The sequence below is a fragment of the Lissotriton vulgaris genome, chromosome 12 (assembly GCF_964263255.1).
Source record: "Lissotriton vulgaris chromosome 12, aLisVul1.2, whole genome shotgun sequence".
NCBI classification, from domain to species: Eukaryota; Metazoa; Chordata; class Amphibia; order Caudata; family Salamandridae; genus Lissotriton; species Lissotriton vulgaris.
This window is the reverse complement of record NC_141700.1, coordinates 76,948,371-76,970,485: the sequence shown is the minus strand read 5'-3', so window position 1 is coordinate 76,970,485 and position 22,115 is coordinate 76,948,371. Positions and strand designations below refer to the sequence as shown.

At 44.1% G+C, this 22,115-nt stretch overlaps 1 protein-coding gene across 1 annotated transcript in view; it reads left to right on the top strand.

Moving 5' to 3' along the window:
• Nucleotides 1-19,937, top strand: part of ZAP70 (zeta chain of T cell receptor associated protein kinase 70) — a 126,320-nt gene extending 106,383 nt beyond the window's left edge. The window contains exons 12-14 of the mRNA XM_086947209.1: nucleotides 2,589-2,729; nucleotides 8,396-8,508; nucleotides 18,401-19,937. Of these exons, the coding sequence (XP_086803335.1) occupies nucleotides 2,589-2,729; nucleotides 8,396-8,508; nucleotides 18,401-18,518 (372 nt within the window). The 3' untranslated portion in view covers nucleotides 18,519-19,937. The remainder of the gene's footprint in view (nucleotides 1-2,588; nucleotides 2,730-8,395; nucleotides 8,509-18,400) is intronic.
• Nucleotides 19,938-22,115: the final 2,178 nt, after the last annotated feature.

The following is a 22,115-nucleotide window of genomic DNA, read 5'->3' as shown; positions in this document are numbered from 1 at the left end:
TCTCGCCGTGCGAGAAGGCAGAAACAAATGGTAGTTAATAACTACCATTTGTTTCTGCCTTCTCGCATGGCGAGAAAGCAGGAGGGCGGTGCCCAAACGCCCCATAGAGGAACCGCCACTGTAATTATGTGCTCAATTAAAATGTATAAAAGCATATTTGCAAACATAAACACACACCAACTTTATGCCAGTGCTTCAGGAATTAATTATCTACCTGACGTAGGAGCTTTTTAGCAAAATGATCAAAATTAGCCCCATATTTACCAACATTTGCTGATTTAATGTGTTTTGATCTAATTACTTGATATTCCTTATAAAATATCTTGAAATTAATTTATTAAGGTGTCTTGTAATTCATGATATCAGGTACAAGGTAATACATGACCTGAATAATTCCTGTTGGGACCAACTGTGTTCTGTACCAATTCTCACCCTGGTCCTACAGTCTACTGGGTTTCCCCATTGTTATGTAATGATCTCTGGCAATGACAGCACCAACACAAATAGTAGCATCACACTCCTACTAGTGTGACAATTTTGACTATTCCAAGCCCCCAAAGCTATAATAATGGCTTGGGAGACAGATATTAGTCATTTTTAAAGTATAATAAATTAATTCAAAACTGTTATAGTGCTCATCTGTAAATTAGACAGACCGCGCCACCGTGTGGTAATCTGTCATAAGTGCCAGTGTTGACAATTAAGTGCTGGTGCTGAGCACTGGAACCCACCAGCTAAATTAAACACTGCCCTCAGGGCCTTGACCCTTGCTGTGGCCTCAGAGTGCTGTATTGAAGTATTTGTGATATTTGCGACCACGAACGAGCCTGTACATGCCAGGACCTCACCACCTGGGTCGCCATTGAACACGAAGCTTCAGCAGCCACCACGTCTAGTTACAGCATCAACTGCTCACGGGAGCGCCAATGCGAAGCTCCAGCCACGCCCGTCCGCGATGACTACAGGATTCGCTCTACAGCATCAACCATACACAACGCCTGGCCTTCCATTTGCGCTACTCTGGCAGCCTCCTGTGACGCATTTCATGCTCCTCGCAGTCCTCTCCAGCATGATTGGGACTCATGGAGCTGATTTGAGAAGGTAAACTCTCAGCGAGACTAATCTGGTGACTATAGCTGACCTGCTCTTCATCACCATTGGCCCAAACTTGTGACTTTGACACGGTCCAGCACAACCAGATATCCACAGATGGCGTTTTGTGTTTTTTGGTGCTATTTTCATTAAAATCTTTACACATTTTTCTATTTTTCTAATCCGGTGTGGGATCCTTTTTTGTGTAGCGTTTGCACTTTATTACTGTTAAAAATATTGCACAAATACTTTACATATTCTGCTCTAAGTTAAGCCTGACTGCTCTGTGCCAAGCTACCAGCACGTTGAGCACAGGTTAATTTAGGGTTGGCTTGTGCCTCACCCTGACAAGGATTGTGGTTGCTGCTTGACCAGGGCTCACTCCCCAGACAACCCCATTTCCTACAACTTCTCATAGATTGACCCGGCATCTCCAGTATTGTACACTGAGTGGAGGGCCACAGATCTCTGAGACGCTGATATGGTTCTGATTTATCAATCATCAAATAACAATCTGTGTTAACATGTTCCTTTACGACTCGGGCAGATTAAATCCATCCTAGTTGTTCCTTCTCAAGCCATTGTTGGAGTGTTCCTGCTCTTCCCACACTTACTGTTGAATTTCCTTCGTCAGGAAGTGAATGTCCTGTATCCTGACCGCAGGGCCCCAGTTCCCTCCTCGCAACCAGACTTCTAGTTGACCCGATCTGAGCTTTAGTTGGACCCCCTCTAAGTTTCCTATCCACAGGTTTGATTAACCTTGATCTGGATACACCCTGCACCATGTGTAGGGGGGTTGGAGATAATGACCCAAAAAAGAGATTCGTTCCAGCACTTGTTCGCATGATAGCAAGCTTCAGCCATGGTATTGTTCACTGTAATCCTCCAGGGCTGGTCACCTACTAATCTGAGGCCTCACTAGTGGCTGTTCATTTTTTTGCTTTAAAGCCATGGAGGCCCGCAGCATGGGCAATAAAATACACTAGCGATATTCGGAATGACAGAAGATATATGCATTTGTGCAACTGAGTTTTGAATGAGTTCTACTGTGATGAGCATCACTACTCGACAGCAAAGTAAAAAATATAACTAGCTTCTCAGCTTACAATTCAATACATCTTTATTTATTTATTAGCATTGTTATTGATTTGTATAGTGTTAAATCTGAGCCAGTGCTATGGGGGAATTATATCTGGTGTGCTATAAGTGCAAAACAGGAATTTTACGGCTGCGGAGAGTCCACACAAAAAAGTTAGGCCTGTCCTATGGTTTTATGTGCAGACTTTTCCTCACTGACTGAGGACGCTCCTCGGTTGTAAAATTACTATTAGTAAAATTAAACTTGCAGTCTGTGAATACCCAGAAAATAGTAAATATACACAAAAGTGTAAGCTTACCTTTGTGAATCAGGACCTTAGTGTCAATAATTCAGTGGCCAGATTCTCAGAGTGTAGTCTGCTCGCTTTCACACAGTCTCTTTGTCTGTTCCACTGCAGGCTCGGACAGGAGGAAAATGGCCTCTTAAATGGTACGCCCCTGAATGTATCAACTTTCATAAATTCTCCAGCAAGAGTGACGTGTGGAGTTACGGCGTTACAATGTGGGAGGCTTTCACGTATGGAGGCAAGCCATACAAGGTGAGTGTAACAAGTGTGTATTGTAGGGTCTGCACAAAGCAGGGCCCATGACTTCTTGAAATCCTCTGGCAAAATAGAGAGGTTTGAATTGAAGGACACAACACATTCCAAATAAGACTCTTTAAGGATTTGTATGGCTTTTACACTATCAAAAAGGCCAGGTCACCTATTTTAAAATAAATCCAACCTATGGAGATCTTATAAAGAATTTCCTATATTTCGGAGCTCTCACAAGACTGCCAAAATACACCAGGAAGGAATCCCCGAGAAAGGTGAGTATCCTGCAACGTAAACATGCAAATCAGAGAATGACCAGTGAACATCTATGCCACTGAAAATAAGATTTTAGGGCCCTATTACGCATTAGGTGTCTATCACGGTAAACAGCCTTTACAACGAAACTTTTACAACGCACTACCATTACAACGCAAACCATTGCAACGCATTGTGCTGGGGGGCGCTCTAGGATAGGGAATAAGTTTAATTTTCTATCCAACACCTTCCCTAGTGTCCACGGGGACTGGAGTTGGAATAGAAAATTAAACTTTTCACTATCCAGCACCTCTAAGCTCTATGCGTTGTAAAGGTATGCGATGTAAAAACCGCGTTGTAAAGGCAGGCGTTGTAATAGCCTGTGTTGTAACGTCATACATCCGTCCATCACACTCTGTGTGTCCGCTCTATTATGAGTCGTGAAGACCCTCATCTTTCCAATGGAAGTGTTACATTGTCCCTTTAGTTCGAAAGCTTACTACAGCGGCCAATTTAGGGCAGAAGGTCTCATTTATTTTTTTATCTGTCTGTATCTTGTACCGGACAAAAGAATGTACTCTTACATCCTGGGAGAAAAATCTCAATGTGTGGGGGTCATTAGTTTTTCATTTTTCAATATCAAACTCCTGCATTTGGAAGTTTGTTTTTCAAAACCAGAAAAGTTTGTTGTGAGGTTGCCTGAAAGATGGTGGTCACTCACCAAACTTACTTTTCCATCATAGGAACCACCTTGACAGCAGTTCTTTTTTTCTGAAGACACAGAGATCAGCACTCTCTCCATTTTAAAGCTGATGTAATGTCCTCCGCCAACCTGATGAAAGCGTCAGTACATCCATACTTTAAATCCGATCCATTAATCTTTAACTTCACTGTTTGAACTTTGTGTTACAAACTTGAATAGCTTTGCTTATAAAGTGAAATGCCCTTAAAAATGGGCCTCATGTACCTAGTGCATTTTTTTTATGTTTAGACTGAAGCTAAAAACAAAGGATAGAGTTGGGGCCTCATTTAGTGTTGGATGGAGTCGGTGCTCTGATGTTAATAGGCTGTACACCGCCAGATCCCCAGCTTCTCTGCCTCATTTAAAGTTTGGGGAAGCGCTACATTTTCAATGGAAGTTATTTCGGACTTTTACGTCAATCAGACCATTTTCTTGCATACTTTCTTCCAGCACCCTTCCATACCTGCTGAAAGGACACTCCATTGGACAGAGTGGTGATCTCTGTGCCTCCAGGAGAACTGCTGTCATTGCGGTTTCTCTGATGGAAGGCAAGTTTGGCTCCTTGTTGACACATCACTGCATCCAACAAAATGTTGTTGGGTCACAGTGGCGAATGCCCGGATTTTTTTAAGTCAGGGCTTAAACGACTCACTTTCTTTGCCTGCAACATTGTGAAAGTAGCCTGTTTCAAGGGGCATGAAACAACTTCAGATCAGTTGGAGTTTTTCATGTTTTCTGTGTCCATTGAGAGGAGAGGATGGCGATGTTTGAAGCAAGAGGCTAAACAGTGGCCTGTATGTGCATTGGGCACTTGTATCTTGTTGCCCAGGCTCAGCACTGTTTGTGTTCCTAAAGGGTAGAGCACCAGTGGCTGCCGGAGTGTGGTGAACACCCACCAAGCTGTCCCATCCTTTGGATTTACATACCTTCTTTGTAACTTTATCCATCACTGATGCAAACCTTTCCGTAATATTTTTTTTAATAACCAACTTTATTGTAAGTTTTGCAGCAAGACACATAGGGGGTGATTAGTATAGCGGGTGGATCTCCACCGCCCGTAAGGCGGTGGCGATCCGCCCGCCAAAAGTTAACGCCTGTATGACTTTTCCGCCCCGCCACATTAAGATGGTGGTGAGACCTGTCTGCCGGTTTTCTGCCGGTAGGCAATCCGATTGCCTACCGGGCGGAAAAGCACAGCAATATGGTGGCGGTGCCTTGCAGGCACTACCATCCATATTACTATGATGGCGGAGAAGTGTGTTTTTTTCTTTGGATGCCCATTGCGGGCCCCCAGGGTGTTGGGGGGGTGGTACAAGGTGGTGCCTGCCACATTGTGCATGCAAATGCGAGACATGCATATATTGCATTGTGGCGAATGCTGCTTCCAGCACCGCCCGCCACAATTCAATGTATGCGGGATGCCACCGCCACTGTGCCGGTGGCATCCTAATTGCCGGTGCGGGACCGCCGCACCACTGGCAGCCGGTCCCAGCACTGCTAATAGGCCCCATAGTATCACAGAGCAAAAGGGAAAACTGTGTATGTACAGCAATACAGGAAGGTCAGACATCAATATCGTGAGACAGTACAGAATCATATCGACAGTCCGTTGTAGCTACACCACACCTCCCATATTCGGTTGTGCTTCTGAGGACAGCCATGGGCCTCAAAAACCGGGCTCTCCTTGTGTGTGCACCAGTCCAACCCGGCACCTAATGGTCGGGGATGCGTGCTGCTTCCAAGTTAGCGCCAAACAGACCACCCCCACAAAGACCCGCTCAGCCCGAAGTCCCCCAATTCCTCCACCAGCCCCAGCAGCACAATAGGGGGAGTGAATTCGAAGGAACGGCCTAGGACAGAGTAAAGAACCCAACACGCTCCCTCCCGGAAGTGCTTCAACACTGGACAGTCCCATGCTACGCGGGAAAAATCTGCTGCTGGAAGCACACATCTTGCGCAGGTGGCAGGGGCATCAGAGAAGAGGTGCTGTAAGCGCTGCAGGGTGAGGTAGGTCACATGTAAGTAGCCAAATTGAGCCATATGCAACTCGCCAGCTCTCGGGTGCCGTGCAGTCCTCGCTCCATTCATCATCATCCAGGTCTCCCACCCGGTCCTCCCGGCTCTGCCTGACCCGTTCAAGGCCGTCTGAGGCATGGATGACCGGGGAGCGATGGATCACGGAAAGGGCCTCCCTGCCCAGGCTCAACCGCACCGGGGGCCTTATTTATGAAGGCCTTGCGCCACCGTGCGTCACTTTTTTCCCATGTTAAAAGTCACGCACCGGCGGTGCAAGGCCTTCATAAATAAGGCCCCGGAATCTTACAAAATGTGTCGTAAGAATGTAAGCAGGGCGGAACGGAACCCAAAGACCTCATCTTTTCTGGGGTGTAGGAAGGGCGTTTCACACATAGAGCAATGTTTTCCAGAACCGATTGCTGGACAAAGAACACTATAACGGTTAATATCGGCCGCGAGTATGAAGATACTGAGCGAGCTATTTCTGTAAGGCCATGACCTGTCTTGTATTTACAATGTTGATCAAAGCAAGGAAACAAAACAATGCAATGTGAACTGCAAATTTGTTCTAAAATTAATAAAAACAAAGTTAAACAAAAAAATAGAGCAATGTTTTCCATTCGAAGAAAAAGGGAAGAGGTAAAACGTGCAAATGCATTTTTCTGCATGACTTACACCTGCATACCGTCCATCATCAGGAGTACGTTTCGTGGAATAGGGGTACGCCTAAAAATCAAGGAATAGCGTAGGTTTATGACGCATATTCCTTGGGATTCTGTGACTCCTGGAAAATGGGGGAGTCTGCGCAAACTGTCGGCAGAAGCCAACATTGGCTAGATCAGCTGATTTTCATTTAATCACAAACAATGTGATTGGCTGAGAGGAGTGAGCAGTATAGATGTTATTGGAACATCTTCTCAAAAAGAAATGTTATTTGTTGCTTAAAGAACACAAGGCCCTGTACACGTGTGCAAACAATTGGGCAGTGAAGCCTGGGTCATAACTGCACTATTTACCATCCAATATCTTCTCACCTGACATCTCCAGGCCGCCAACAATTTGCATCAGTTTTTACAACGATTTAATTTCATGCTTACGTGTGTCTAAGAACTTTCATTTTTTCCATGAAATACAATGATAGATGGTGTGCAAAACTGAACCAAGAAATAGTGGGCAGGCATTCAGTTGTCAGCTGTAAAGAACCGGGAAGACAAGCGGGAAAGAAGTTTAGCAAACAGTAATAGTTGTATATCTTTAATATTATCATTAAAATCAGCACCAAACCTCGTCTTACGTCTTAGTTCATACTACACGTCGGTCTTCTTTTAAGCCAAGATAAAAACCAGCTGCAGGTCTGCAAACCTCTCTTCTTTACTAGCTATTGCATTTCTTGAATGTTAGCACTCTCTCAGGCAGAATCCTGCTTTTAAAAGGGCTGGATTGTCGTCCCTTCGGGGAAAGACCAAGGAATTTCAGGGTTCCAAGCTAAATACAATATTGCCTGCTGGGGAGCGCCTAACTTGAATCAATTTCGCTCTTCTTGCAGTACTGGCAAACCACCACTAGGAAGCACCCTAATACTGCTGCTTAACCCCCCCACCCCCATTATTGGAAGCGTTTATTAAGTGCGATTTTATATAGCGCGAACTTTACCCGAAGGTGTCAGAGCGCGTTACAAAAGGACCAGTTACATTACATAAGGACTTCAAAGTACATAAGTTACATAAAACATGCAAACAGAAAAAATCTATATTCACATAAGAATGGTAGTATGTACAAAAGTCTACTATAAATGCTAGTGGTTAGAGTGACATAAATACAAGTGCATAATCACTCAAGATTACATTTTAAGAAGAGAATAGGGTTGGACGATTGGGGCAGATTTATGATGCCCTTGCGCCTCTTTGCGCCGCAATTGCGTCACTTTATTTGACGCAACGGCGGCGCAAACAATGCGCCCTATTTACAACGTGACGCATCTAGGAGATGCGTCACGTTGTAAAGCCCTGCGCCATAAGGATGCATTCCTGCGCAGGGGGGGTGTTCCTGTGCAGGAACGCCTCCTGAAAGTGGTTGAGTGAAATCTATGAGATTTCACTCAGTCACTTTCAGGCCAATGCTGCGTCAAAACCGTGCGCCTGCTTGAAGCAGGCGTAGGTCTTGACGCAGCATTGTGAAGATGGGGCACCCCCGAGCCTTGCTGGAGCTGCGTCGCGCTTGCGACGCAACTCCAGCAATGCGCCACATTTCCGACACAGATGCGTCACGCATCTGTGCCGTTTTTGCACCATGGTGCGCCGCATTGTAAATGCGGCGCACCATGGGTGGCGTAGCTGTGGCGCACTGTGGCGCACATTAACTGGCGCATCCCTGGGGATGCGCCAGTTAACATAAATCTGCCCCTGCATATTTACAGAGCATGAACTTCTTGCCATCTTTCATCCAGGCCTTCAGGTGCTGTTGCTATGTAGTTTAGTATACCAAGAGTTGGCTTTGTCATACTAAATCCGACTCTCTTCCCAAACCCTGGGAACATAGCAGTTTTAAATTCTACTAAATTCACCAAACTGATAGAAAGCCAGCAATTACACCGAATAACTTGTGAGCATATATGTGGTATGGGCTCCAGATGACTGCTGTTTTTTTGTCCTGGCAGAAACTGAAAGGCCCGGAGGTAATGGCGTTCATCGACCAGAATAAAAGATTGGACTGCCCGGCCAACTGCCCAGATGAGATGTACAAACTGATGCTAGACTGCTGGACATACAAGTAAGGAAGAAAAGAACAAGGGGGGAGCAGAGTGGTTCTACTTATCACTAGTAGTGGAGGTGGATACGTCCTCCTGTAGTCTATAATCATTTAACCACAAAGATGCAAACAGTTTCAAAGGCCGTGTCCTCCCAGGTTGGGTATGCTTCATACAATGGTGGGTAATACACACAGTGTTTTTAAATACCCCTCACACAGCAAAAGGACCCTTGGTGTCATGCTTCATCACTTCATCATAGGGGTCTTCCCTCCCCTCTACGGGACGGGGCGTGCTACGACCTACAGATACGCGGGAGCACTGTTGTTGTGAGATGACTATGTGTCGTGTAGGAGTGTGAGTGAAAGGGTAAGGAGTGAATGTGAGGGTGAGTCAACATGTTTCAAACATAGTTTCAAACATAGTTGTTTCACAAAAACAGTTCTCCCGCGTATCCGTAGGTCGTAGCACGCCACGTACATGCACATCACATGGCACACAAGCCAGAAACAGGGGTGCAACAGGGTGTCAAAGTGACACCCTGTCACCCTTGCAAAATCGGTAATTTTACCGATTCTGTAATTACAGAATCGGTATTTGCCATTGATTCCTATGGGCTTCAAGGCCCATAGGAATCAATGGCAAATACCGATTCTGTAATTACAGAATCGGTAATTACCGAATCTTACAGAATCGGTATTTTTACCGATTATTTTACCTACATAGCAATTACCGAATAGTGAATACCGAATCTGTAAAATTCGGTATTTACCATTCGGTAAATTGCTATTACCTACATCTAGGTCACAGTCTTTTGCCATTTCTACAGCAAAGTCTTTTATTCATTTCAGGTTGGTTTGGTCGGTATTTGAACAATTCAAAGCTGTAATACTGCGCCTGGAGTGCTAAAAGGCTATTGTCATTTTACAACTGTGCTAGTCCTGAATTGCAGTAAACGTAGTGAAGAATTGAGAAAGATGAAGAGGGGATAAAGGTAGTTATGGTTAGAGGAGCTTATGAATAAACAGACACAACCATGTGGAAAAAGTAATGCACTGGCAGCACAAGAGGCTTGTATTAAACCCAAGTGTCTGTAATGAACTGGAGAGGGGTGGTCTTCCATTGGATGTAGTGTTTGAGTCACTTCAGGATGAAAAAGCAAGCACTTTAGATATTTTAACGATGCTGCAGAACAAGGACATGTGAGGTCCTTAGAGAGAGTGCAGGGATAAGCACATGACCTTTATTGTGAGGGTCTTTCAAAGTGGGAACTGCCACATCTGCTTGAAGGGTATACTAGAGATAGTAGGGTCAGGCTACAAAGGTGGGAGTGGCAGCGGCTGAAGTGAAAATATTTGTGGAGCAAAGTGTTTCCGAAGTGTTGAAAGGGGGAAATACTGAGTGGAGTAAGTTGGAATGAAGAAATGGAAGGGAGTTAGACAGAGATCAGTACAATGTGTGAGGGAGACTGGAGTAAAATCTGTGGAAAGAGAAGAGATGACATGAAAGTTTAGGGTTTAGAAGAGAGTAAGGGGGCATATGTCATAATACAGAGGACAAAATATCGACTAGTCAAAAGAAATTGTATGCCATATATGGTCTGACAAAAATATAGTGTCCTAAATGTCATTTATAAAAGTATTGTCTCTTTGATTACAAATGTATACATTTTCTATTAACTTCAACTGGATAATTTTTATGTAAATTATATTTAGGACACAATTCTTCGATGTGATGATATAGTGGCTGCAATATTCTGGTTCCATACCTCAAAATACTGGGAACAAATGACGAATTTCATAATGCCATGAAGATAAATGTATGTAGTTAAGTATAGATTTACTATTCTTAACTTCACATATATTTACATGGAATTACATTGAATATATATAAAAAAAATACAACAACTATCTGTAAACAACGCAAAACATTAACCTGTTCCGTGCTCCCGTCGGCCAATGGCCGACAGGAGCACTCCCTCCCTGGTGCTGCGAACGACCGTTGGCCGTCGCAGCCCCGCCCAATTGCCACCGCGGAATTGCCACCACGGTTAAGGCGTTAAAGACAAGAAACCAAAGGTAGCGGTCACATTGTGCTTTGGCAGGCCAATCAATTGTCAGATTACCTTCACTCTCTTAATAATGAATCCACAGGCAGCCTCCGAAAAGTCTGCTCTGTTTTCATTGCAGGTTTGACATTCGTCTAGAATTTGATTCCAAATGCTCATTGCCACTGACTCATTGATGCAGCAAAGGTCCCATAGACAGTTGTGCAAAGAAAGAAAATCGAGCGCCTGACCTGCTCGTTGAGTAGATAAATATAGCACTACAGATGGTTTCACAGGACCCCCTGGCCTTAGGGCCTCGGTTCCACTGCACCTGCTGCAGCATTGATGGGTATTTCACTGGCCTGAATTGGGATTGTAAGTTAGGCACAAAGACTATGGTACATTACAAGGCGATGCATTACATCGCATGCTTTTATAACACAATCGTTACAACGACTGTGTTGTTAGTACTCGATGCATTTACATCGCAAGTCATTACAACGACTTGCACTAGGTGACGCGCTAGACTTAGGAATAATATCATTTACTATTCCTACTCCAGGCACAGGGCCAGAGCTGATTTGCATATAGCCAGTGTCTAACCCAGGGTGGTGTGGAGTGCAAAAAAACGATGGATTTAGGCCCAGATCCTTGTACTGGGGTGAATGTATGACATTGTTCTACATTATGTCCATCAACAGTGTTTTTTGCAATTTATACAACGCTGCGCAGCAGTCAGAGCGGCTGCACTACATTGTGTGAGTGGGAGAAAGCAGGAAAGCACAGTATCTACTAAGATCTGGCACTGTCCTTCTCCTTCCCTGGAGATTGCCTAGTGGCATGTACATACTTTTGCGCCATTGTGCAAGGGTCTGTGTGTGATGTCTAGCATGGATGTATGACGTTAGAACGCATACGTTTACCACGCGTTCCATTACAAAGCGGTCGTAACAACGAAAGTTGTTACCACGCATTGCGCTGGGGGGGGCGCAAAATTAAATAATTTAATTTACTATTCCAACACCAGTCCCCGTGGATAGTAGGGAAGGTGTTGGGATAGTAAATTAAATCATTTACTATCCTTGAGCGCCCCCCAGCGCAATGCGTGGTAACAACTTTCGTTGTTACGACCGCGTTGTAAAGGTATGGCGTAGTAACGCTTGCGTTATAAACGTTGCATACCGTCTAGCATAGATTTTGTAAATTTTAAAACGTTGCCCAATTTGGATGGGTGCTGTACAGTTCAGCACACATGCAAAGTATGAAAAGTTTGGAGAAGTAACAGCATTCCTCAAGAAGGCATTTTTTTAATGCAAAAACCTCTCAACTATTGTTAGAAGATAGGGGTTTGCATCACATGGGTGGTTTCGTGTAAACACCCATGTACCACCAATGGAACGCCCCCTTGAAGCAAAGTAATGCAAAGTGCAGAACCTGCTTTCTGTTACTTTTGGGCAACTCTGCAGCACAAAACATGTTTCCCACTAGAGCATGAAGGAAAAATAAACATTTTCAGTTGGTTTGCTTCACTTTTGGGATGCAAACAGGTCAGAAAATGTTAGTAAATTAGGCCACAACTCTGTCCTGGACATCCTAAGCAGAAAGTATCATAGTGTAGAAATAATTCACAATCCATTCGATTCCCGAGTCATTGGCTTTACAGTGACCCAACCCTTCCCTTTTAAAGGTTTCCCCAATAGCACTTTAGTGTTTTATAAGTGATATTACATGTTACACATTTACATTTTCTACTTTTCTAGCAAATATTTCTGTTTTGGGCTTGATCTCACATCTCTTGTTCTACTACAGTATTGCTTTTCTGCCTGGCATAGACACTTCCTGCCGCAGGAGTGTGGCATGCACATACAGATGGAGATGCCAAATGTGGTTTCCTCCAGCTCCACGTCTCTCTGGGGGCTTTGGAGATAAATAGGGCATCCTTATCATGTCAACACATGTAAAGACTGTATAGCTGCCAAGGGGTTGCTATGGTAACCCAGAGTGCTAATCTCTGTGGTACAGATGTGAGCTTTCACTGGGATACACTTTATACTGTACTCTTCAAAGGTGAGCTCTTCGGTGGGTAAAATACGTCGGAGTCTGTAACAGGTGTAAAAACATGCCTCTAATTTTTTTTAAAATATATTTTTTATTTATTTTACATATAACAATTGCCTTACACATCGAAGTACAGTATCCATATTGGGCAGGCAAAGTCGGCCCAAGTACCCACCATATCCAGGTGCGGCTCCTCACATAAGGCGGAGGAGCGTCGCCCCACTGCTTTAAGCGCAGTTCAGAGGAAAAATGAAATGATAATAGCAAAAGGTTATTATCATTTTATTTTTCCATTCCTAGGTGCGAGGCTGGCCAGAGCAGGGGCCAGGGGAGGAGTGATGAGCACACTCAAAGGTGCATGAATGTTTGAGCGGCCGTCTTGGACCGGCCAAACATTCATGCGCACTGTGTATGTTCCCCACCAGGCCTTAATGGACAGCCTGGTGGGGAACATGCACAGGCTCCTTTTCCCCATCTGAGCGCCGAACCACGGAGTGCACTAGTACCCCATAGAGACTGGCAGGTTGGGATTACACTCTAAAGTGAGGCTTCCTGTAGACCCCTAATACACTCAGTGCATGCTCTAAAAGTGGCACCCTTGATGCACACTGTCCATGCACCATCTCCTGGGTGGCACTCTATAAGGGTTTATAAGCAAAGGTACTCCCTTAATTCAAGGGGGCACTACCTCCACGGCAATGAGGGAACACAAACTTCACAGTATGCAGCCATGCGTACTGTGTACACTTGTCCGTGGCTGACAAGCATCCGTGGCCTGTCCTCTGGAACAGATATACACAAGGAGTGCAAGGACCAGGCAGAAAGTATCGCCCAGGCTTACAATGCACTTGCACAATATTCCCTGAGATCTCTCTTAGATCACTGAATGATTGATCGGCTGACATCCCTTCCCTGGTTCTGTTTCAAAGTCAGTCATAGTGCACAGAGTAAAGTGAAACACCTGTGCTAAACGCAGAACCTACTGGTGCACTTGAGTGAACAAAGCTCACTGTAAATTACCTTCCATAGTAAATAATCTTTCCTAGTAATCTGTTGTAGTGTAGTTTCTATATTCCCAATAGGCTCTGCGCATTGGAATAATATATCCTATAGAATTGACGTACAACTTAGGTCGACTAGGTCTCTATCGAATATATAAAATTTAATTGTGAGTGCCAGCTAGCTCAGAGGTCACTAGAAACTTTCTCGAATAAACAAAAACGGATTAGTTTCAGACAACCGCATAAACATGACAACTTTGTTTCCCCAAGATAAAACGTATCTTCAGATTCGTGGAAACAATAGATAGATATTTTACTCAGACAATCGTGCATTCTTTGTTTCACCAGAGGTGCAGTGAAATAGAGAGACAGGCGTTTTCAATAAAAGTATTTATTGAACAGTCTTCTTTCTCATGCAGAAGAAATGAACTGCTACAATCGTAATACTGGCTGCAAAGTATAATATGTACAGCAAGAAGAGTATTATAAAATAATATTGTAAAAGCATGATATGGTTTCTAAGCCATAAAAAACATACATAAATAATAAATACTAAAAGTACTCGACTAGTGCTTCTAAAATACACCTACCCCAATGTACCTTACCTAAGTCTAGTACGAGGGAAGAAGTAAGTATGGTGTAGCATAGGTTTAGTATTCTTTTGCCAAGAATCTATCCAAGATTTCTCTTAGGGTCTAATCAGCTCCGTACCTTGGTTTAGAATGAAGGAGGTCTAGTATCTCTGTCTCAGGACTCAATTTCCCAACACCCCGCAAGGGGAGCTTGGAAACACTGGAGCTGGATTTCTTGGCAAGAGAAAAGACAGCGTCTCTCTCAGTGCGTCAGCTGGAGGGTCGGCTTCCTTCGGCACTTGCTGTAGCGAGCTGCGTCGGGCAAGTAGGTAGTCGAACTGCTTCAAACCACTGTGTGTTTGCTAGGGCAAGTGTGGGCATATTTATACCTTGAAGGTGCCGAGTTTGACGTAAAGTTGGACATAATAACGTCAACAAAGTCTCGCAGTTCTTTGAAAACTCCATGAGTTCTTGGACAAATCAATATTCAAGCAAGGGGAAGTCCCTGACTGCTGAACCCGAGTTTCCAAAAAATCATTGTGGCTTTTCGGAACTAGTGGAAGTATCCATGCCTGTATTTGGACTGCATGGGCTATGTCTAAATATGGTTATGATTTCTATGCCTATATAAGGACGAGGTGATTTATACCTATATAAGGGAATGAATCGGGTAAATTACACTAGGGTCCTAAAATGCTATACAACACTGTGCCCCTGTTCATTGTCTTCGCTTTCGCTCGTTTTTATTCATAAATGTTTGTATCACTACATATTTGTATTTTTCCATAGTATGATTAAGTGGGTTGTTTATACTTGTGTTCACCAAGTGAGGAATGGAGTATTTAAATATGTCTTTTTTTCACTGACCATTTTTGCTCTCAGACTCTAACCAAACAGCTCACCTTCTCTGAAAATTAAGGACCTGATTGAGATCTCAGCGGACGGGTTACTCCAATCCAAAAGTGACGGATATACGGCCCGCTAAATTACAATTAGATTATATCCTATGGAACTTTTTTTTGGGTGAAATAATTTTTATTGATGTAGTAATGAAAGTACCAGAGTGACAATAGAGCATACAATGAAACAATGGAATAATATGGAGTATAATATCGAAAAATATTATAGTAAAAAGCAATCTGATTCAAAAATAATAATGAGAAGGGAAAGGAGATCATTTTATGGTTAAGGGATGAATAAGAAGGGCAAGGGTACATTTTAAAACAGGTGAAAGTTAGAATAAAAGTTTTAAAGATAAGGTATAAAAAAGGGAAGAAATAGAGAGAAAAAAGAAAAGAAAAACAAGAAGTGAGAAAGAAAAGAAAAGAAAAAAAGAGGAAAGATGAGAAAAAGAACTAAGGTATAGCTATGGATCTTTTAATATGCCGGACTGGATATCCATCACACGTGTGATGGAGTATTCCATCCGCCAAGATCGTAATCAGGCCCTAAGTGAGGTTGCAAGTGTATATCATTAAATCGACCTATTGCAAATCTCGTTCTTCTGCCGCCAATTATGGTGGCCTTTACTCTTTTCTATAACCACAAACCATCTATGTAAAGTGCGAAACTTAACTGGTAGGAGTGAACAGGGCACCCTGAAGGACAGCAAGAACTTTCCTGCTTCCTGGAAGAGTGGTCATTGCACTGTATTGCACTGTTTGTGCTCTCCTGGCTTCCGGTGCTGTGCACATCCCATTCTCTGCTGCCAAAAGTCACATGGCCATACTTGCTAGAAGTGCAAAGTGACACTTCAGGCAGCAAGGGGTGGAATGGAATGCTTTGATTAATTACTGGAAATTGCAGTATTCCCAGTGCATAATTTGTAAAAAAAGAAGTGCAGGTGCTGAAAATGTTGCCTAGGAGGCCACCGCTCATGCCTTCCTCCGGTGAGCCCCACTTTCATCACTCTCACTGCCTCAGTCTCTATCTTCTGACCTTGATCTGTTGTCTGTCCACTAAGTCTTTGTTCCAAGTGTCTATCCTCTCACCTCTCTAATTGTTTTCTATCATCTTTGTCACACCTGGTGTGTTACCTTATTCCCTGTATTTCTGATTTGCCCTCTATTCATTCTAGCCCTGCCCCTTTTACTCTTCACTTTTATCCATCCTCTGCTCTCTCTCCCCTGGATGTTAGCTCTTTACTATCACTCTTCTAACAGTGATTAGCTGTGTCTCCGTTTTATCATTTGTCTGCATTTGTTTCCTCTGTCCTATCCTCTACATCCTTTCATTCTATCTTCTCTCTTCTTAATTCTCTCTTCTTCACATCATGGCTGCTTTCTCATTGTATCTGATTTGCTCTCCTTTTCTTCTACTAAGCTCCATCCTATCTCTCTCCTCTTGTTTCTTTCTCCTCTTTACTCCTGCCCTCTCTCTAATCTCTAACACTGCTGCTGCCTGTGACCCCTGTCGACAGCCTGTACATGTCCCTGCTATTTTGAACTCTGCGTTTTCCTGTTGTCATTCCTAAAGAAGTGGAAGATGGTGTGTTTTACTTTCTTACCTACACCGAGTGCAAAAACAAAATGTACACCAAATGAAAATTCATTTTTTGCATATATTAATCATTGCGATATGACTGGGTTTATTGCGGAACAGACGGCTGCTCGAGCACAGCAGGTGATGCCACTGCTAGTGCTGCCTGTAATAATAGGTCCAGGGATGGCGACGGCATCCGCATCCACTGCTCAGCTTGCTCTGACCCTGCTTGCTACAGCACAGGCATTGTCCCCAGCTGTAATGCTGCCAATGCCGGTAAGTATGGCTGTGGTGCCTACTGGACTCACGCACGCTCAGCAATTACTATGCTTGGGTGCAGCACACAGATTCTACAGGTGACGCCATGGCACACAAAGTTATGTTGGGCCACAACCGCATCGAGCACGTTGAGGATAGCAGCAATGCAGGGCTCCAGGATATGCTACTCTGGCTACGCAGCAAGTGGAAAGTCCACACTTACTTTAGTTTATTCTTCCTCAAGAGCCCTCACTCCCAAGTTCTAAGTGCGCTCTCGCAGCTTCCTTGCCTCAACTCCATCATGAGCCAGCCCCCAGCTACAATTATCCAATGGGAGGCTTAGGCTCAGGCAGTGGCAGGGTGCAGTAGACTCGGGGAATAGAATGCAGCCATAGTTTGTCGATGACTTCTTGGATTTGTGATTGGCGTGATGACATCATCACTAACGTAGTGATACACAATCATGCCTGCCCGAACAGGGCAGGTGTATGCTGGCCTGTCTATGAACATTTACCAGCCAGTGCAATGTATGTTATTCTTTTTATTTTGAATTTAAACAATTAATATTGAGACCACCATCTGCAGGGTCAGACGTTGTAGCCTGTGAAAGAAGTGCCGGTGCTGAGCACCTGAAAGCACCTGCTCAAATTAAGCACTGAGCATTCCAAGTCCTTCTCTCTCTTACATTCCTCATAGAGGCCTCATGGGTAAGGAATCTAAGTTAGAGGGATGAGGAGGCAGTGCTTAATTTGAGCTGGTGGTTTCCAGTGCTCAGCAGTGGCACCTATTCATCAACACAGGCACATGTGGTGCAAACTCGACCTTTGGGTATTGGAGCTGTTTTCATGAGCACCAGTTAAGGACACATTCATTTTTGGTAGGTAGGGGGAGATTAAAGGATTTGCCCAGAATCACAGAATGTTGAGCCTATGCTCAGACTGGAACCTGGTTCCCCAGCTCCAAATTTGGCAGCTGTGGCCGTTACACCACATCTTCTCCCCACTTGTAGGGTTTCATGGGTTAGTGGTTGGTTCTGTTACAGGCAGTGCTAATAGGAGGAATGGGCTGGTGCAAACTGCCTCCTGACGAGTGCCCTGGCACATATTTTTTCACAAATTATCCACTGTAAGGAGATAATGGCTGCTGGGTGGTGGCTATCGTGCTTGACCACTGCTAATATGGGCCAAGGTCTATCCCGCATAGAAGTGATGAAAACATTTCCCTCCAACCATAAGCTCCGTTCAACTTGCAAATTAAATCCTGGTCCCAGGACGAGGTGTTTGGGTAAAACTTTGTCTTAAGTAAATTGGGAAACTTTGCCAGTCATTTTAACCGTTCGTGTTTCCCAACTTCGCCCAAATTAGCAAGCAAAGTCTTAGTTTCACATATTTTTTTACTCTTCCTTATCCTCCATTTTCTTTTCCAATGCTTTCTCGTGAAAGGCTTGAAAATGGCTTCCTTACTTTTCCTTCTCTCTTTATGTTTTTATCTCTTGTAGGGTTGAAAATCGCCCGGGATTTGAGGATGTTGAAAACCGAATCAGGACCTACTACTACAGCATTGCGGTTAAAACAGAAAAAGACCCGGCGCAAGCTGCCAAAGGGGCAGAGGTCTAAGCTTTTCTCCTTCTGAGCAACAGAAGCACAACCAGAGTCGATTCACAGGGAGAGGTGTGGCGCCGCGGCCAGGGCGACTGACGCTGGAATCTGGGGGTCATGGTTCGATCCCTGGCTACAGCGGCAGGTTATCCTTCACCATGTGACTCTGGGCAATAGCTTGCTAAACCTTCTCGACGGCCCCTAGTGCCTAGAGACCCTTATGGTGATTGTTCGCGCTTTACAAATGTGGATTAATATTATTATTATTACAGAGCTCCCAGGTTTGATTCTATTGCAATTCTGAAAAGGTCCTCATGCTCACGAAGGATGTGATGACTTTCCATTCTGGCAAGATGATTTCATGCAAACCAAAGTGAATGTTACTTTCACTTTCACTTCCCTTCATCCAAGTTCTGTCTTCATCTGAGCTCAACCATGATTGGTCCGAGCATCTCTGCTTCTTTCATTGGTTGTGGGAATGACATGTATGCAGAAACCTTGGATTGTCTTGGTTGACAGCTATAGAGGAATTCTTCTCTGGTGAGGGTACTACTATAATGTGATGCATATGTGAATGAGTTTCCTAATTTCAAGAGGGTTTGTCTTTGCATGTAGTAGATTCATATACATGAATTGCCTCATTTAAAATTCAAAGGGAACTGAGAATCCTCCAGTTTCTCAAAGGAACTCTAAATGCAGATTAGTCACTGCCCACCCAAATCCCTCCACAATACCATCCTTATGGGCAAGGAAATTCTGCCAGCGGGCTTTACTCTAAGCTTAGAATTTCCTCTAGACATTAAAGGATTTTCAGTTCCTTCTAAACCCTGACTGAGGCATTGAGTATTTGTGGCCTTACATGCTTTAGATTTATGAGAGGGAATTCAAATTAGACCTTTAAACACCTCAATTGTGAACATGTAGTAAATTCATTCAACATTTATATCTTTTATATTTACATAAGACAACTTCTGGGAGAAACAGGGTATGATGCTGGAAGAGGAAGGTGTGCCAGGACACAAAAAACAGGATTCTGCTCAGGATACAGTGATGCTTTACAAGGTTGTCCTATGTTTGTTGCTTGAGCCAACACAACATCAGAGTTTTAGAGGTAGGACATCGTGGTATGAAAAGGAAAGAAATGGAATCTTGTAGTTGATGTAATAATGCTAGAAACAACTTGTACGCTGTTATCGTTATTTGGATCACATATTGCTGCCCCTAGGAATGCCAGTTTACTCTATTGACTTTGCATTTGTTTCATTGCCTTGGGCTTGCCTCTATAGTTGTGGTGTGTTCATCCGATATGATAAGTGTTGGTGGGGTACGGGAGGTTCTACCATGTGCTCGCAAAGTGCTCCTGCAAACCTGATGCTGCAAGCTGGAATGGTGTAGTTTGAGGAAAGTGTGAGGAGTATAAAAAAAATCACTTACTGACTCTTAAATCTCTTCTTTGACTTACTTGAGTGGTTACTATAGAGAATGGCGATGGTGTGTCCTATGAGGGAGATATCAGAGAGGTTATGAGTGGTGTCATGAACTGGTCATTCCAAAGGAGAGGGTAGAGCTCACGCTTTACTAGAAACACTCATGTTTTGTTGCCAAGGGCATTGGAGAGCTTTACATTAGCACCAGATTACAGTACTTAGCAGTGGCGTAGCTAGGCCATAGGATGCCCGTATCGGCTTGATCGAAGAGCTGGGGGGGGGGGGGGAATTGCTGACTATTCATGGGGCCACGTCAGCCACAGGTAGGAGCGGGGACTGGCCGCCACCCCCAAATCCTGGCCACCCCCACCGCCCCCTAACTACACCACTTTTACTTAGAGCCTGATTTAGATCTCGGCGAATGGGTTACTCCATTACAATGGTACTGGATATCCCGTCCGCTGAAATATAAATCCCATAATATCCTAATGGATTTATATTTCGGTGGACGGGATATCTATCACCGTTGTGATGGAGTAGCTCGTCCACAGAGATCTAAATCAGGTCCTTAGTCTTGGATCTGTCCACAGGTCTCTTGACTTCAGATATGATCTTGTGAAGGCTGATTCAGTAATGCAGGCATGTGTAGTATCTTCTCTTTGTTTTTCTGGTGGTTGTCATGGGGAATTTGACGTGCTGTCTGAAGCATAGCTTTTCTACTTTGTCTTTCACCCCTTGCACACAAAAGCGATGAATTAAAGCTTGTAATAGGCAGCTCAATCAGAACAAATATGAGAGGGCTGCACCTGGGTATGTTTGACAATAAAACAGGCTTTTCTTGACCCTTAAGAGGCTATAATTAAAGTAATTTGGGGCAATTTCTAGACTTCTATTTTAATCATATGCATACATTATTGAGTGCATGCGGAATATGAATGCAGGTTTGTTGCATGAACCACAGCTGGGTTCAAACCAGTCTTCATCAGGACCTTTTGGTTTTGGTTCCAGGTGAAAAATAGTTGGCCAAATGGGCAGATGAAAGCCATAACACGTAGACCACTCATAGCAACTCTAGAGCACTCAATCATCTCCAAGCGCCATTTGTACTCTTTGTACATTTTAACCATACCGGGGCACCAATTAATACAAAGGTTAACTATGGGCTATCCCGAAAGGTAATTTTACCTCCTTTTATATAAGGGCCGTTAAAGCACAAAAAGCTCCTCCACAAGAGCTTGAGCCCACCTGGAGATATCAACACCTCTGAATTTAATCAATTAATCAAGATTTATAAAGTGCTGCTAATTACCCGATAGGTTATCCAGGCGCTTGCCAACCTTTCATCCTTCCTGCGACAATAGAACGAGAGTAAGAACTAGTGTCACACTCTCTCTGACAGACTCTCTGAAAGCCACAGGTACCTTGATACAACTGACCTTACACATCATAGAAACAATGAATAATTTATTATGATGCTCGAGTAGGGATCGTCAACAGTTATTGAAGCACTATGTAAGGAGACACTTCACCCCGGGGGTTGACGGCCTCTGGGATCCCCTTCATCACAATCTTGTACATTTGCTCCTGCCAGAGGTCTAAAAGCTTCCACTGCTCTTCAGAGAAATAGGCAGCAACATCACTCAATGCATGCAGTTAATACGCATGTCCATCCTATGGATTGTGATTCTACAATGAAACATGCCACAGAAACTCTGTCGGTGAAAGTCCTTTTTTTTATTTTTTTTTTAGAAACTAATGATATGTAGTCAGTAGGAACATATGATGTTAAATTGGTGACCCACTTGTGGGACACCCCCGCGCCGCACGGCCACCAGCTGCTGCGTGTGCCCCACTGCCTTGCCCTCTGCCTCGCTGCCTGCCTCACTGCCGGCTGCCGGCTGACTCTGCTGTTGTTTGTTTTTGTTTTGTTTTGACCTCCATTTGTGCCTGTTTATTATTATTTTTGTGCCCGTGTTAGCGTTTTGATCTCCATTTGTGCCTGTTGTATTGTTATTGTTATTTTTTGCCCGTGTTAGCGTTTTCCTTCCTGTTTGCCCGCCTACCTCGCCGCCGTCCGTCTTCCCTCCCCGCTCCCCGCTTCCCGCCACCACCGCTGACCCCGCCCCTTTTTTCCTTCTGTTCCCTCCCCGCTCCCGCCTCCCAGCTGCTCCGCCCACCCGCGCACTTC